Here is an 18,025-nt window from a genome sequence, read left to right on the forward strand (position 1 = left end):
CAGAAAAGCAAGGAAGAAAAGGAGAATTCATGTACTATACAGCCCATTTGAACAGGTTTGTGGTTGGTATGCCAAATAGGTCCTCAACTGAAATTTTCTAACACTTTGTGTTTGTGTGGAAGTAAGAGTGAAAAAGAGAATAAAATACAGGAAAGAGATAAAGTAATATTCTAGAGAGGACATGAGATTGAAATTAAAAATGAGCAGCCAGATCCCTAAAAAGACAATGGCATCCCTGACCAAGTATCAATGTATCTGGAGAACATACATACAGACAGGGGTAATTATGATGCAAAGGAGGGTAAATCAATGCTATCAATATTATTACCAAAATGAATAATAGAATATTGTGGAACAACAGGAGATTTAGAGAAGGCAAATATACAGCTGAAACAGGTAGAACCATTTCTATACTTTTCTAGCAATATTCATCTGCAAACAATAGTCATCATCCCAAATAGTGGTATCTTGCCAGAGCTAGGAATCTCGAAGATGAATTACAATATCATGATGTGAGATATAAGGAAAAAGAGATAGGTGTTGCTAGAAGACATCCAATCTAACTGACTAGGAAAATCACTGAAGTTTGAAGAAATGTGGCATTGGGAGGAAGGGGAGGAAAGGAGGTTGATCTGGGTGTTGAAACTGGGGAGAAAGTAGATCATGTTTTGAAGTTCTGTGGTTTACTCTCAAGGATATAAAACTACAGTAAAATTTGGTGATTTCAAAAGCAGGTGGATGCTGAAAGATGTTTCCAAGATATGGATCTGGATGTCCCAGAGGTAAAATTTAGGAAAATACCCACAGTTCCCATTAGAGAGGCCCTATAAAGAAGGAAGAAATCAGGTTTTCTTGTATATGAGGAAGTCTAATATTGGAGGTGAAGAAAGAACAAAGAAGACTATAACATAGGAAGGAAGAGTAAGAGTTTTCTTCTCTGTAGATTAGAGCTTAGGGACCTGGATTTTTTATTCATATAACATTAAGATAAAAGCTGACATGTAAGGATGAAAGAGATGAAACTGAGTCTGCTGAGTCTGACACGACAGCCACAGTTCAGGAAATTATCTAGAATCTCATCAAAATCAATTAGGAAAAAAAGATATATATCAAAAAGTTTTCATGTTCATTCCCTGTTGTAAGTTATGATAGAGCATAATTCAGTAAATTTGAAGTTCATATAATGAGACATATATATTTGTGGAAACACAACACAACAGATTTTCTGTCTTTTATCCTTTCTTCAATCTCCCAATGCTGTGGAGAAGAGTCAAAATTCTACACAGCTGGGACTAGATAACAGATGAGATTTTAAAAAAGAATGTGCTGTATTTCTTTGATACATGTTTCATCTTCTCAGATAAATGTGCTATAAAGATTGCAAATGACATTGACAAATGTGTGACATAGTCCACAGTTACCTATTTCAGGTGAGTTATCTACTTCAGATGAGTTGTTCTATGTTAGTTACCTGTTTCATGCTAATTACCTTTTTCAGGCAATGTGCTGATGTTGCATATATTTTCTTCACCTTCACCAGCTGAGGTTGAAGCTCTTACTTTTAACACATATGAGGTATTGGCTAGAAGTTGCGTGAAAGTATATGTGTGATCTTGGGCAGAGACTTTTGTAGAATTCCTCTCGATGGATATCACATAATATGTAATTATTCCATTCGCCTTTTTGGGTGGATCCCACTTCATTAAAGCTGATTGCCAGCTAGTTGCCACACACCGTATATTCTGTACAATATCTGGAACTTTGATAAACAAATGCCCACAGTTAAAATTTATCCACATTTAGTAGATAAATGATTGAATTATATGACTTAAAGATAACATCAGGTTTAGGAGATAGAATAAACATTTAACATGTCAACTTTTCCAATATGCATTTACTATTCAACAGAGGCTGAATCAGATGGTGACTGAACAGTTTCTACACTATTTTGTTAAGCCTTATAAACTGAACCAGTGATTGAATATTTTCCTGGCCCCAAGCCACAATCACATCCTCATCCTCATAGATGTTGTATAGACTCAAGTCCAGGCAGTGGATCATGCCCGCTCTCTTAATCAGAAAGGAGTAATCTTAGCAATACGTTATTAAAAAATTGGGTGCAAAATATAAATGTGGGTGTCTTCCTAATGTGGTACATGTAGGCCTACGAGTATTAGGAAATATGCAGCTAATTTGAGGGTTCTGCTTTTGTATTTGAATGGCTTCTTTGGAAAACTTCAGAAGACCTCATTCCTCAGTACCTTTTCAAAAATCTCAGAGGGAAGTTTTAAGTCAAACAAGTTTTTTCTAGGACTTCAGAAATCCATCATATCTTGTAGACCTACTTAAGAAATACCCTAACCCACCAAAGTAACTGCAGACTGGAAAGTCAGTTCACTTCCCTTGGAAACAGCTGATTGATTATTTAATGCTCCCAATAGTTACCACAGCTTTTCTTTTTACATTAAAAAGATTAGTTTATAGTCAAAGAGAATTTACTGTCTTTTGCAAACATAGTTATTTAAAAAATACTCCATTTTTACTTGCCTATAGTTCTGTCTTATGGCCCAAAAAGATCTTACAAGTGCTTTTTTTTATTTATTTATTTTAATATAAGAACTGGGGTACAGGCCTGAGATGCAGGAGGGTGAAAGGATTCACCAGAGACAGAGTGGGGAACAGAACAGGCAGACGGATTGAAGTACACTGCTGAGGGGAGTAGTGAGCGAGACAGGAGAGGTCTGCTCTGGCATGTGGGTATCTCCCCAGCCAGCCGGGAATCGAACTGGTGCTGCAGAGGCTGCGGACAGCTTCACAGTGCTGCACTCTACCCAATGAGCCACCAGGGAGACCCTAAAAGTGCTTTTTTCCTCTGTAAGATAAAGGAATCAGAACTAAAGGACAATACTTAGGAAAAGTATGACATCTACAGCTAAAGAAAAGACCTTTTCTGAGTTGGTCAGTGGTTCTGGAAATTAAATATCATTAATTATTTGCTTTTTATTTTCAAAAACATAACAGTATTTTCATAGACAGTTGATAATTTATTTAAATTTTGTTTATAATCCTAGATTTTATGAACATCTATATCATTGACTGTAAACCAAAATAATTCATTAGCCAGAGCACTGGCTATAAGATTTCCTTGAGGTTTTTACTGACCTGATGTATTTGTAAATTATTAAAATATATATATATATTCTTTATATGTCTGACATTTATATAAAATCTTTTTATGACAGCATTTACTATAGGCATGTTTACCCTGAAATACATAGAGAAGTTTGGTACTTTAATTCAGTTTCTTCACTACTTTGCCAAGGTTTTCCAAATAGTAAATCAGAGCTTAGATTCAAATTCAGATACAACTTCAGAGCATGCACCTTTATCCACTACAAATACCTTTTACTTGTCCTGTTATATAGACAGGTGATTATAAAGCTTTAGTAGTCATAAGTGAATGCATAAGTGTTTAATTTATCAGTGAGTGGTTCCAATTTAAATTTAGAGATTGAATAAAGTCATATGAAGTACATCCAGAGGTGCTAAGAAGAAATGATTAGAAAAGGGTTTTGGGTTCATTCAAGAATCACTGACTTAAAATGTGAGGAAAGGGTGCCTTTTAACACAAGTCACCACTAATATTAAATATGAACATAACACTTTAGGTTCAAAAAACTGTGTCTAACCTGATTCTTCGGTTGTGAATTTTACTACATTACTAAATTGATTGCCATTTCCGACTTTGGTAAAGGCAGATATGCTAATAGAATAGGTGCTGATTGGTTCCAGTCCGACAAGTTTAGCTTCAGTTTGAAGACCTGAAATATTCTGAAAAGCAGAAATAAATTCTTAATCACAATGAATCATCAAAAACAAATCTGTAAAGGGAAGAAATATTTTAATATATCAAAGTTATGCCTTTTATGTTTAACCAATGACTTAATAAGTACTGATATTTTTAATAAAAATTTAACTTTAACTTTTCTTGTATTCCGCAGGGTGTGTTCAGTTGATGATAGGAAGATGACTGTATTCCTACTCAGTTCTGGAGAACTTGTCATTGACACTAAAAAAAAAAGCTAAAGTAATTTGTTTTCATTTTGTTTCCCAGATTCTTACCTGGAATTATATCCTTCCATTATTTTTTTAAATTAATTTTTTAATTAATTTTTTAATTAATTTTTTAAATTAAATTAAAGTCTCTAATTGAAATCCAACGTATGTGTGAATATCAATACTTGATTTTTCTTAAATTCGCCTAAAATTTTTTAATACTCAGTAATAGCCTATGTAAACTTGTTTATTCATCCTTTACTATACACTAAGCACTGGGAACAAAACAGTGAAAAATAAGAAAGCCTCTTTTCCCCTGAAGCTTACATTATGAGATTTTCCATATACGTGTAAATACCTAATTTGATTCAATCTCTTAGGAAAATTAGAAAAAGAACAAGACAGTTATTGATATTGCACAAGCAAGGATTTGCCTTCTCATTTATCAACTTACCAGGCAATTTTACCATTTAGTATAAAGTCTTCATTGAAATACAGTTATGTTAAAAAATAAGTGTTAGTCAGGTATCCTTATGGAAAGAGAAAAAAATCACCCTATATTGTATAATTTTAACATTATTGTACTACATTTGACAAAAAATATGTAAACCTTTTAAACTTATCTGTTAAACATTTCATTGGCTGAAATTTAGCAACATTACTGACTCCTGGAGCAGTTACAGTCAGACTCGTTTTAAATTAATCTCTTGCAAGTCCATAAGATACATGAGGGGCTCTCTGTATGATACTGTTTCCTTTCATTCTTTCATACTTACTACTACAAAACATACTGTTAGATGACCAGGAAATTATAAACTTATATAGTCCCTGTCATCAAGGAATTTTCATGTTGATTAAAAAGTCTATAAACAACTATTTACTATGAAAAAATTAAATACAAGACACGCAATTATTCATTTTGGCTAGAAAATACAAAGGTTTACAGAAATGATGGTCTTTGAGATTATATATGAAGGAAGAAAGTAACTTACTGGATAGCGAACAGATTTACTTAAGAATAAGTTTTAAGAGGCAGATAACTAAGGAATGTTTATAAATACATCTTACAGGCTTTTTACTGAATAAATAACTTCTTTTCGAATACATTAAAGTGACCCTAGTTACCAGCAGACCTGTATTTTAATGATTTCCATTTGGACTTAGATTGACAGGGATGGCAGGAGCATTTGGAGTGGTTCTGGAATTACTTTGTCTTTATACCAGTTACAATTTGAAAGACTAAAAAGAAAAAATAATAAAAATTGATAGTCTTAGGAATAAGGAGTGGATGAAAACAGAAGGAAAATAGGAACACTGCAAGTGAAAAGAAAGACAAACAGAGGAAACAGGCAGCAAAATAAACTAGAAAAGCCAGGGCCTGAGAGTACATTGAAAGGAATTTGAAAGAAAATGACACTATGAATATAGATGGAAGACAAAATAAATGTAAAAATTAATAATTTAAAGTAGTAGTTTTAAAGAAAAACAACTACCTCTCTCTCTAAAAAATGATATATTTAATACTTTATAGAGAAAGATTGTTTTTGCTACTAGTGAAATATTAATGGTAGAATTTCTATTGAAAAAAGAGAATGTCTAAAAATCATAGATTATAACTTATTCTCATATTCAAGAACTAGGAAACTGTCATATGTTTTGCATGATTACAATTCAAGATGGCTATTTTTGTTCATTTGACAACTATGTATAATGATAACAGTCACATATTTAGAAAATGCTGGCAATTGTGCAAAATGCTTTATATAGATTTTCCCATATAATCCTCACTTTTTAACATATATATTTACAATTCCCATTTTTCATTTGAAGAATCTGAGTTTGAAGAGGTTATGCAATGCAATTAATGCTGCACAGTTGGTCTCCAGGACAGGGTTTGAACCAGATAATCTGATGATAGGATTTACCACTATGTTACAGGTGTTGGTGCTGGAGATCACTGTTCCAAAAAAGAAATCACACCTACACATACATGATCATGCAGGGAATATGACAACTCTTTTTTGACATCTATTTCTCAGTGAACCATAAAGATAAAGCAAATAAAAAAATGGGGAAAGTTAAGAATGAACCAGGAACAATTGTTATGGGACTAAAGTCTTATTTTCATGAATATAATTTAACACTTCTGGGAAACAGATTTCACATTTATGGTGTAACATAATTCTAATTCTATTCAGCCAATCAGATTTTTAAGTAATATCTTGATTTTGAAAAAAGCAAGTTATTACTTCTTTTGACAACTTAAATTACTGCTTTTGATTTTTACTATTCACTTTGCAAGTGACACATGCTATAAAAATGATTCACCATTGGTAATAAACTGTAAGGCATGTAATATTAAAGACAGTGTTTTCCACAGATTTTTTGCACTCTTCTTGCTGTAACTAAATAGCAACATTCCGGTACTTTATTTTCCTTTGGAGAAAAAATTATTGCTTTCTTAGATAAAGACCAGTTTATTTTAACATATTTTGGCAATTAAATACTTGAAATCATATAAGTATATTTCAGAACCTTTGCTATTTTCTTTGGGTATTTTCTAGTTCTTTGGGTATTTTCATTTACTCTGGAACCTAAAAATGGAGGTGGAAGGGTGGTTAGTGCTGTGAACTTATTAGCATTGAGAGTAAAACAATAATGATAATATCTTTAAAAAGCAATTAGAGTGGAGCTTTATGATAAAGAAAGGTTATCGGAAATCCTGTTTACTGTTCTGAAAAGGTTTAAAAAAATTCACTGAGTTGTTCTTTCAACAGCAAATATAAAAATAGATTATATTTTAAGATAGTAAGTTTTAAAGAGCCTTAAAAAATTACTATATACATCACAGCATTAATTAAATGGTGCAATGATTTTGTAAAATATATATATCTACAAGTTACAAATTCAAAGTAAATCACTGTAGGAAGTATTCAGCTTCCATATCTGATAAATATTTTGTGTCTTCCACTAGTATCTTTAACTGTAGGAAATAAAAAACATTTTTTAAAAAGATGGTCATTATTTAATTTAAAACAGTCTATTTTCCCCGAATGTCCAAAGATTTTAAATTAATTTCTGAATTTTTAAAATAATCAAATATACTAGTGTGATCAACCTACCTTATAAAATATAGTATCAGTTTCATGTTCATGAATTTTAAAACTATATACTTTAACAATACCGCCTGGAAGAGGACTCGGACTCCATTTCAGCCATACAAAGTCCGAAGTATAGTTGATTAAAGTCAAATTTTGAGGAGGTGCTAAAGGCACTGCAGGAAAACACATTATAAAACATATTCATATAATTTTTCACATAAAACTATCTTGACTTTAGCTTCTTGAAGACACTAGTTAAGAAAGATTTATAAAATGATCATATTTTAACTTCAGAAATAAATAGATAAGTAATTGTGTTTTGTACTTGAAACTCAGTAGTTCCAAAATAGCTTTAGCAGAACCCTCTATTCTGAAGCTGGAATTAAAAAAAAATTCTGCAAAGTAGATGAATAGTTGTAAGTCTGTTACCAATAGACAATTAATATCATATCCTTTCATTTTGTTCCTTTAAAAGAGAAAGCAAGAGCTGCAACTGTGAAATCATTGGAAGAAATACAGATTCTGCTTACCTGACTCATCTGTGTAAAAGAATAGAATACTGGAAGGACCGAGGCCTTTTATAGTTCTTGCAGCCACAAAAAAACTATATAAAGTAAATGGTGAAAGCTCTTCCAAAATTATATAGTTATCAGAAGTAAAAAAAGAAGAATTTTCATTTGGTCCTTGTAAAATTAAATCATAACTTATTACTGCACCATTTGGTTTTAATGGGGGATCCCACGATAAGAGAACTGAGGCAGAGGAAAGGTTTTTAAAAGTGTTGATTACTGGTGAAGTTTCTGGGACTATAAAAGAAAAAAAGAATATTAAATGAAACAAAGGTAAATTAGCATTAAAAAGAAGAGGCTTCATTAATTCTGGGACTTAATTTTACTAGGAGATGATTATTTTAATTTTAAGGAACTTAGAGCTTATTGTGTTAGTTGAAAGACTACTTGAGAATAAACTTAATCTATATATAATTATAAGGGTAATGTTTTGTTATCAGAAAGCAATATAATAAGGGGATACAACAGTCTGTTTAATGGACAATAAAAGGGTCCAGCCTACCATCTTCTTCAGTTTTGATGTGCAGTTGGGCAGTATAGGTATCAGAGAATCCCTTTTCTGTTGATGGAGTGATTTTTAATATATAATCAGTGTATTTTTCCAGATTATCAAAATACATGCTTCTCTCAAATGTAACCAGAGGTGGTCTCACATGGCGAGGAGTCTGCTGTAAGCTCAGAGAAACATAGTAGAAGACTAGACCATTTGGTTGAGATGGTGGACACCAGCTTACATTTATTGCAGTAGATGAAATGGACTCATAAGTCAGGTTTCCAACAGGCCCTTCAGGTACTATGGTAGGTAATGTGCAAAATATAAAAATTATCAGTCATCCTAAATTAAAGTTAATTCACTAACTGAGGTTAATTGCTGAAATGGCACCTGTCAATATTATATTACTAGCTCTTTAAATGCAGATATGGTCAGCATCAACAATTACAAAAGATCTTTTAAATAATTCTATTTAAAATCATTCAAATAAACCCTGTCATCTTTAATATATGTGAGAATTGTATTGCATTGTATTGGACTGTATTGTATTGTATCATATCTCTTGGTTTTTCTTTCCTACAACGTGGACATTGTGTGAATATCCAGCTGTCCCTCAGGATATTCAGGGATTGGTTCCAGGACCCACACAAATTGGTTCCAGAACCCGTACAAATCCATGGATATTCAAGACCTTTATATAAATGGCACAGCATTTACAAATAATCTTCATACATCTCTTTCGTATGCTTTAGATCAAAAGTGCCAAAAAATCTACATGTTTAATACAGACAAAACCACTATAAGTCAAACTCTCAGTACATAATAGTATTTTCAATTTGCAGTTGGTTGAATCCATGGATGCTGAATCCACAAATATGGAGAGCCCGAAGATATTTTATCAGATATTTAAATATTTCAATTATATTATTAGAAGAATATTTTTAATTTCTTTCTGCTGAAGATTATCCTTATTGTACTTAACAGAATAGGTAGGATCTCTCCCTTAGAATGGTGTGCAGTGTCTATTTTCATAGATTTATGATAGTAACATAAAACATTCTAGATTGCGGAAAATCTCGGGAGACATATGCATTTAAAGATTTCCTGAAATGATACTGACCACACTTTGTATTAAGCCATTTTGCTAAAGACTCCCAAACACATATTTCCATGTTATAATATCTCATTCTGTTGATCAATTTGCCAATTACTTAAAAGATGTTACCAACAATATGGAAAATATTCACTCCCCTTATTTATAGTGTCCTTCAATTTGTAATCTTCAGATAATAAATATGAAATTTTACTGTCAACAAAAGTTTAGGCCAATACCATTTCTCAATAAAAGGCTAGTCTTTAGGAAACATTAATAAATTGAAAACAGAAACAGTGACAAGAAAAAATCGATGATCCATATATCATTGTATTCCCCAAACTGAAACCTAAAAATTATAAGAATCTTCAGTCAATAAAGTTTTTTTCAATACTCATTGCAAACAGAATTCTGCAGAAGCTGTGCAAAAGAAACTTCTGGTATTAAACTAAAGATATTCTGAGTATATTATTCACAACTGCAATGAAAACAAAGCTGCTTCACAGAGTCCTATGTGAATTCAAAGACTGAAAAAGAAACAAGTTGCTAGGAAAAAAAAATGCAGCTCCTAAAACAAATGGAGGCATATATTAATTACTGGGAAATTTGTCAGTATATGCAACAGTATTTTTCATGCCTACAACCAGATGGTGGTGACATCTTTCAAAGCAAAAAGTAATAGAATTTTCATGAATGGATGGTAGCAGTTTTTATGAATAGCAAAGATTGTTATTACAGCTTTATAGCTATGTATTTCAAGCAGACGATGGCTAGTTAAATGTGCCTAAATAGAAATTTTATTAATAATACATACAAATAGAAACAGTTCTGAAATAATTATAAAGTTTTAAAGTAATCCTATTAAAGATTAATAAATGCTTTTTGTTTACATACTGTCTTGATCTGTGTATACTTGAACTATGTCACTGCTTTTATTCCCATTTCCAACTGAAGTACTTGCTGTTACCCAAAATGTATAGTAGCTGAATATTGCCAGTTTATCTATTATTGCAGATATGGTCATATTGTCAAAGTCATTGGTTACTTCATGGAGTGTAAAATTCTGAAAAATAAACATATTGTTTTAAGTGTTCAGAAAATATTTTCAATAGACATGAACATTTCAAAATTATTATTATCCATGAACTGGTTGTCTCGCATTATAATGTTAATTTTTGAGTAAAATCAAGGTTGAATGTTTTTAATGCAATAATTAAACTGGAAATATATTTGTATTGAAAAGGAATAGATGAGCAGTCTTTATAACAAAGTCAACATACAGAATAGCAAAGAATACAACTCTAATCAGAAGTAAAAACTGCTGCATGTGATTTAACAGTGATAAACTAAAAATGCTACAACTGTTAATCATTCAAGTATTTTATCAAAACATTGACTATATTTTTATACAATTTTGGGAATGCTATAAAGTTTTTCATTTTAAATTTATTTAAAAAAAGTTATATTTATTGAAATAATGTTGATTTACATCACAGTATATATCTTAGGGGTACAGGCTTATTTTTTTCTTCCTATCAATGATGGAGGAATGATAAAAAGGGTCACTTCTTCATATGAACTCAAGTGGACATTATTATTCATCTTTAATGGGTCCTCATTTTTTCTACACTTGTAGGGAAGAAGGGGAAGGCAGTTAGACATACTCTTTTATATGCAGAGTAAGTAGAATTTTAAAATTCTTTTCCCTAACTTCTAGTTATATTTGTCCCAAGGCATTTTTTAAACATGAGGGAATTTACTAAATCATTTCCTATCAAACCAAAATTTAAATACAAACAAAATCAATTCTGAGATAAAGAAAAATAGACTCTTAAAAAATCAGGGCCTCCTGGGTGGCGCAGCAGTTAAGCGCTGGGCTGCGAAGCTGCCCACAGCCTCTGCGAGGCTCCCACATAGCGCGCAGACCTCTCCTGCCACGCCCATTGCTCCCCTCAGCAGTGTACTTCGTCAGTCTACCTGTTCTGCTCCCCGCTCTGGTGAATTCTCTCACCCTCCCGCATTTCTGACTGTACCCAGTGCTTGTATAAATAAATAAATACATCTTTTAAAAAAAATCATGTGGATAACTGGGTCTGAATTATTCCAAACCACACAAAACTCTTAGAATTCAAATGATCTGCATTCACTTCAGGCATGGTAGCCTTGGATAAATGATCTAATTTCAAATCCTAATCCTTCCTCAACTATATAATGGGAAGAATCATTCCCACTTCAAAAACAGCTTTTGAGATTAGATAAGAAGGACATAAATCAACACCATGTCCCACACGTCAAATAAAATAACAATTGGTTTATTTTAATGAATAATGTAGGATAATCAATTTGACTAAAATGTATAGTTATGTAGGTACTGTAATGTACCAACAAATAAAATGCAGCAAAGTTTTGTTGTTTTTTTGTTAGTATTTGGGTAATAGGCAGAGTGAATGTAATAAGAGACCTACTTCAATTTTTTGTGGTCACATATTTAGGAACAGACATGTTGGAACAATATAAAATCTCACACAAAATAGGATCTGTGAAATTTAATATATTCTAACATCTCTACCCATAGAACAACTAGCTTACATAAAATTTCTAAAAAATATTAATGTAGTTTTTGCTGTGAGTTTTAACTTTTTTGCTATTATAAAATCTATTGTGATTACCTATGACCTTGATGACGAATAAGTAACAAGTCATTTTGAATAACTTAGAAGTCATTCCTACTTTATGTGACTTAACAGGCATAGAGATGTAAAAAATTTGGAATTAGGTCAATTATCCAGATGACTATTTCATCCTTGCATATATATTTTTGGGAAAAAACTCTTGGCTCAAATTATTTAATTAAGACTTACTCCTTTGTATATGTATGCAATCATATGGTATTTGGTAAAAGCTTTTCAAATGAAATTAATCAACCAGTATTCATTAGCATTTATTAAAATACCATGTCAGACACATAGAGAAGACATGACATAAGTGGATAGAAATTACAACGTAGAGAGTTAGTCCACTACATGAATGTGCAACAATGATGGAAAAACAACAGGGATTGTTAAGCACAGACAGAACAAAATTCCCAAGCTAGAAGGAATGACAGATAACTCACTTTAAACTCATATGCTCCAAAATTAAACTATTGAAAATAATGTTGGTGTGCTATGATAATTTTAAATGATTGCAATTAAAATAGTTATTGCACATTAAACTTATGTAAAATAGAGTGTCAGTGGACCTGAGGGGAGGGAAAGGTAAGTATCACATGACCATTTTCATCAAGTTGTTTGCGATAGCATAGGGAGCAGATACCAGTAGCAGATACTGGGAACTGGAAACAGAATATGATGTGTCAGATATGAGGAATTATACAAAGTTCTTATATAAGAAGGAAGAAGAGGAACAAGAAAAAAAGCTATCCATCTATTGTACTATATAATTTTCACTTTGAAAATTTCTTCCATTCTAACCATCTAAAATACAAAATGAATAAAGATTTTGATGTATATTTAGCACCAATTGTAGGAATAAATTAAAGCATGAATGGACTTCAAGCAATACGAGACTGTGCTTCTGAAATGTTTTCACATCAGTAGCCTGTGTCCTCTTGCAGCTGTCACACTTAAAAGCATTCTTAAGATTATTAAACAAAAGATTACATTTTCTAAGATAGATGAATTGCAAATGGTATCACATTCTATACTCAGGTTTGAGTAAATAGATTCATAATATCATGTATAAGCCATAGTCAGATGTTTACACTTGATTATTTAGATTTAGACAATGATAACCAAAACAGAATCATGTATCAGCCATACAGAAGCAAAACAATTGCTAAGACTCAGAACTACTGACAACACTTTGCACTTTGTTGAATACAAAAAAGGAGAAAAATATGCAATATGAAGGATCTCTATGATATAGTAACACGATATTAAATTTGTAAAAAAACAAAGAGGTGAAAAATTAATAAATTCACAATAATCCCCACTTCTTTTCCAAACAGAGCAGGGGGAAAAAAGAGCCAGAAAAATTGTTTGGCATACAGAATCCAACACAAAACCAAAAGCAAACCTTACTATCTTATTCTTCTCTTAAGGCATTTGCTTGTATAAAAAAGAAATTTACATTATAACTACACATATATCTATACCTACATAGCATTTCAGAAAGTAGCTTTCTTTTCGGCATGAAATTTTAAATAGCCCTGCTTCTGCCGCCTTACTCATAGAGGGTCTTGAGCAGAATTTAAAAACAGAGTTAGCCTCCTTACTTTCTTATACTCTCTGCTGAGACAGCTGGCAAAATTCTGCTCTGACCCTAGTCATTAGTCTACACTGCACTACACATACACTAAAAGTAAGTCATTTTTTAATCTCAGAGACTGCTACTCACAAGATCTAACTAGTGGCTAAATTTGGGCTGCCACAAATAGGATTAAACAACTTTCAAGGGTTGAAACTAATCTCTATTGTCCATCAGTTTAAGTGGATACACAGAATAAGAATTACTTAGTCATAATGGACACAGTCAATAGTTTCTATCAGGAAGGTGCATATTATGTAAGTGCAGTATTATATTCCATCTCTCCCCATTCCTGATTTAATCATAAACACTCCAGTTTTAGAATGCTGTGAACTATCTATTTTGGAGAAATGAATTCTGTTGAGAAATTGAAAATATTTCTCTAGATAAAGTGCATTTTAGCTATTTGCATAGCCATAATCATTCATATCCTGGAAAGTATCCATCTACAAACTGTGGGACCCTAGAACCTTGCATAACTCAAGGTAAGAAACCACATTTCTCTGGTACCAATACTAATAATTATAATAACCCTGTCTAATAATAATAAAAAACATTTTTTAAATCGAAGCCCAGAAACATGTCTAAACTTGAAAACTATTTATAGCGTAGACAAGTAAAAGGAAGTTCTTTCTCGCTGAGAAACAATTCAGGATAAATGACACCCTCAATTCTTCAGAGAATATTTCTTGGCTGAATGGAATTTAAGGTCATATTTATATAAAGAATTAAAAAGTTGGCAGTTTCATTTTTCAAATATATTTGAAACCCGTGTAGAAATGTGTGTTTGTGTGTACATACATGAATGTATGTATGTGTGCATGTATGTGTATGTATAAACACAGAGTTTTTTTACATTGAGGGAGTTTTATTAAATGTTAATATCTAATTATCAATATAATATAAATGATTTCTTCTACACTGCTAAGTAAGTATTACCAATAAGAAAACTGAAAAATGTAAATAAAGAACAAGGAAAAAACTCAGGTCTTACCTTCATGAAAGTACCTGAAGTATTTCTGTAATAAATAGAATAATATTGTATAATCCCATTGGGTTTTGAAGGAGGTGTCCAAAAGAGAATTATTGAAGAAGAACTGAGGTTTGCATAATAAACATGTTTGGGAGGATCACTTGGAGCTATAAAACACACAATTGAAAAAGAAATATAGTTGTGGCTCCAAATAATTTCTGAAAATTTCTTAACTTTATTTTTCAGAAAATACAAATCAGCTATACATCTAATTAAGAATGAGAAATGAATGGTATAAGGACACTGGGCCACCTGTCTGACACCTACCATAGAAATATTCATGCAAAGGACAAATAGATTTCTTACTCATAAGCACTACCACAGCCCTAAAACATTTTCTGCTACCTTGAATTTAAAAACATTATAACAAGTTTCAAATATATAATAAATAGCATAAAATTCTGCTTTAATTTCAATGTTTGAGGGAAAAGTTTATTTATACCGTATTAAGTAATTACTGAGCACATGTTCTCCAAGGAGCAAATTTTATTTTACTTTATTTAGTTTGTCACTTTACATAACCATAATTTGGGGAGTACAACTTTACACCTCTATATATTTAAATTAGAATTTTGAAATTGAATAATAGAGGACTAAGAGATTTGGCTTCACATATTTTGTTTTCTGTTATTTCACAAACATATAAGTTGATTAATGTGTCAAGTTCTGTGCTCAGTACACTTACAAAAACAAGCTCATTTAATCCTCATAAGCACTCCATGTAGTAAACTATATTATTTCCATGATCCAGATAGGAATTGAGGCCCAGAATGATTAACTTTCTTCCAATATCAAGCAGCTAGAAAGTAATTAAAGAGCAATTTTGCATCTGATTGATTATAGATATTAGACAATGATTTTTTATATATATTTAACAGTCATTTCTATTGAGTACGATATTTTACTTGGACTTCATCCATAAGAACTTACCTCCCTCAGGTGTTCGAAAGTTAATGATATTGCTTCTTGTTTCCCCATCACCAAATCTAGTGCTAGCTGTTATATAAGCACTATATTCAACATCATTGTCCAAATCTGAAAACTCCAATGATGTTTCAGTTACATTAATAGTTTTTAATAATGAACTATCCCTGAAAAGAAAAAAAGGGGGGAGATTATCTGTATAATTGACTTTTAAATGTAATGTTTCATATACCTTTTGAGCTCAATTACATTTAAAATAAGCAACATTTTTCACCAAAATTTATTAATCTGGATGAGTAAAATAAATACGTCACTTATTATGAAGTCCTAAAAAGAGTAAATTTCAGAATATTTCAATGAATGAATTTCTTTTGCTTTCAAAGATATTCAGTAATGCAATCTGGTGTTAATAAAATGTCGATATTATTTTTTTAGGCTGTAATAGATCTTCAGGAATATTGTATAGACCAAATAACTACAGCATTCCAGTGTTGTTCAAATATTTCTTCTTTTAAAGTGTTGGAAAAATCTTTATATAAATCCTTACCAAAAAACTTACTTCTTATATATATTACACAAGAGTGACATTTACTTCACCAATTCAAATAATTAGCAAATATCCTATAGTACTATCTAAAACCACAAGCCTATGGGTTATTCTCTATTTAGTTGGAAATGAAATTGAAAATAATGTATGTATATACATTCAGGAAAGAAATACTGTATCATAATGTTGTACACCTGAAAATAGGTTAACATTACATGCCAGTTATACCTCAATAAATAAATAGAACAAAAATGAATAAATTTCAGAGCATGGAACAAAAAAAAAGAATTTTGACAAAGAGAATAGGACCAATATCACAGAAAATATATATATATCTCATGTAATCTCTCTCTCTCTCTCTCTGACACTCAAAGGCTCCAAGAAGTACGTGGATATTCCTTATGAATATAATCCTTCTTTACCACTGAAATATTTGAAATCTTGAATCGTTGAGAGAAAAAATGTGTTTAAAATGAATTAAGGGAATCCACAAAGAGATATGTTTCAGGCACGGTTTTACCATTACAGAAGTGTCAATTCACTTCACATATAAATACGGTGACCTAAAAACTAGTTGGAACATCCATAGAGATAAACACAGAGTCAGAGCAGGCTACTGGAGACAGGCAGGATTAGTCAGACTATTCAGCAATTTGAAACAGTTTTATCAGACATCCTTTTTCAGAAGCAACAGAGAAGGCTTTTTTTTTTTTTTTTTTGACTTTGCAGAGACCACAGGAGGGTTTTTAAACTCTTAATGCTATGGCTACTAACTTTCAGGAAAAAAATGCCTTGTCATGCAATTGTTACCCATTTTCATGATCTTGTCTTTGGTAGAGGTCACCAGAACACAATATACCTAATTGTTCAGATCTCTAATGTTATGAAATTGATTAAAATATTCTAATTGCTTTTAACTGTGTTTTTATTCTTAGCCATTTTCTCTCTTCTTAAAAAGAATTTTCTTCTTTGAGTGCACTTTTTATTGCTGTAACATTGGTTTACAGCACCGTATATGATTCAGAGGTCAAATTTCTTGTTTAAGCATATTTTTTATGCTTTCAGTTGCCTTGCCTCATTACCCGCTTGCCCTAGTTTCCAAGCAAAGTATTTGCCTACAACAAGAAAAACCCTGGTTATATTTTATAGATAACATAGATGAAGGCAATTACCTGGAACATGTGGGTAAAAAATAAACTTGTCTTATATCTGAATATTCCAGTCAAAAGAAGATAATTTCTGTATGTTATTTGAGTAACAAATTTGATAATTCACCTCACTTAACATATATAGATAAATTTCTGCATCTACCCTGGTTTACCTCCAGAGACAAAGTAGTAAGTACTACTTTCAGATAGTAAGATGTTCTTGTATTTGGGGGGTTGTTTGTTTTTCTTTTGAGTTTAGGGTTGTGGCTGACTGAGATTTATGTAAAGTTATTTTGAAACTTCAACTTCTGATACAAGTTGAGGGGATATCTTAGGTATGTAAGAGATGGTTTATCATATAACTGAACACAAGGAAGAAGAAGAGAGAGTGATGTTCTATCCTTAGCCTTAGTGGACTTTGTCAGACTGGAGGAAACACACATCAATTTGTAGGCTGAGGCCTGAGTATTCTGTTCTCAGAAGAACAAGGTCAATGAGCAGCCTGAGAAATTCAGTTTTAACTTTCCTGTAATCAGTTGTTACTCTTGGTTTTAGCTGGCTTAATTGAAAATCTTTGTTTTGTTCTGGTTAGTCTAAAACTATTATAATAGGGCTGTTGATGTGTTCAGTTATAGTGTTTTGTTCCATTTATAACAGTATATGCTCTTTTCTATTGTGATCAGTTTCTCTTATATTAAAAACAATGACCTAGATCATTACTATTTTGCATATGCAGAACATCTAGAAAGAAAT

The 18,025-nt window shown here is 31.7% G+C and overlaps 1 protein-coding gene across 1 annotated transcript in view; it reads right to left on the reverse strand.

Moving 5' to 3' along the window:
• Positions 1-18,025, reverse strand: part of PTPRQ (protein tyrosine phosphatase receptor type Q) — a gene marked incomplete at its 3' end in the record, with an annotated part of 169,603 nt that overhangs the window by 100,164 nt on the left and 51,414 nt on the right. The window contains exons 18-25 of the mRNA XM_084255469.1: positions 15,584-15,744; positions 14,615-14,760; positions 10,207-10,375; positions 8,229-8,519; positions 7,688-7,963; positions 7,179-7,330; positions 3,690-3,831; positions 1,490-1,759 (exon numbers count right to left, since the gene is read on the reverse strand). Coding sequence (XP_084111595.1) covers positions 1,490-1,759; positions 3,690-3,831; positions 7,179-7,330; positions 7,688-7,963; positions 8,229-8,519; positions 10,207-10,375; positions 14,615-14,760; positions 15,584-15,744 — 1,607 coding nt within the window. The remainder of the gene's footprint in view (positions 1-1,489; positions 1,760-3,689; positions 3,832-7,178; positions 7,331-7,687; positions 7,964-8,228; positions 8,520-10,206; positions 10,376-14,614; positions 14,761-15,583; positions 15,745-18,025) is intronic.

The sequence above is a fragment of the Talpa europaea genome (assembly GCF_964194135.1).
Source record: "Talpa europaea genome assembly, chromosome: 15".
NCBI classification, from domain to species: domain Eukaryota; kingdom Metazoa; phylum Chordata; class Mammalia; order Eulipotyphla; family Talpidae; genus Talpa; species Talpa europaea.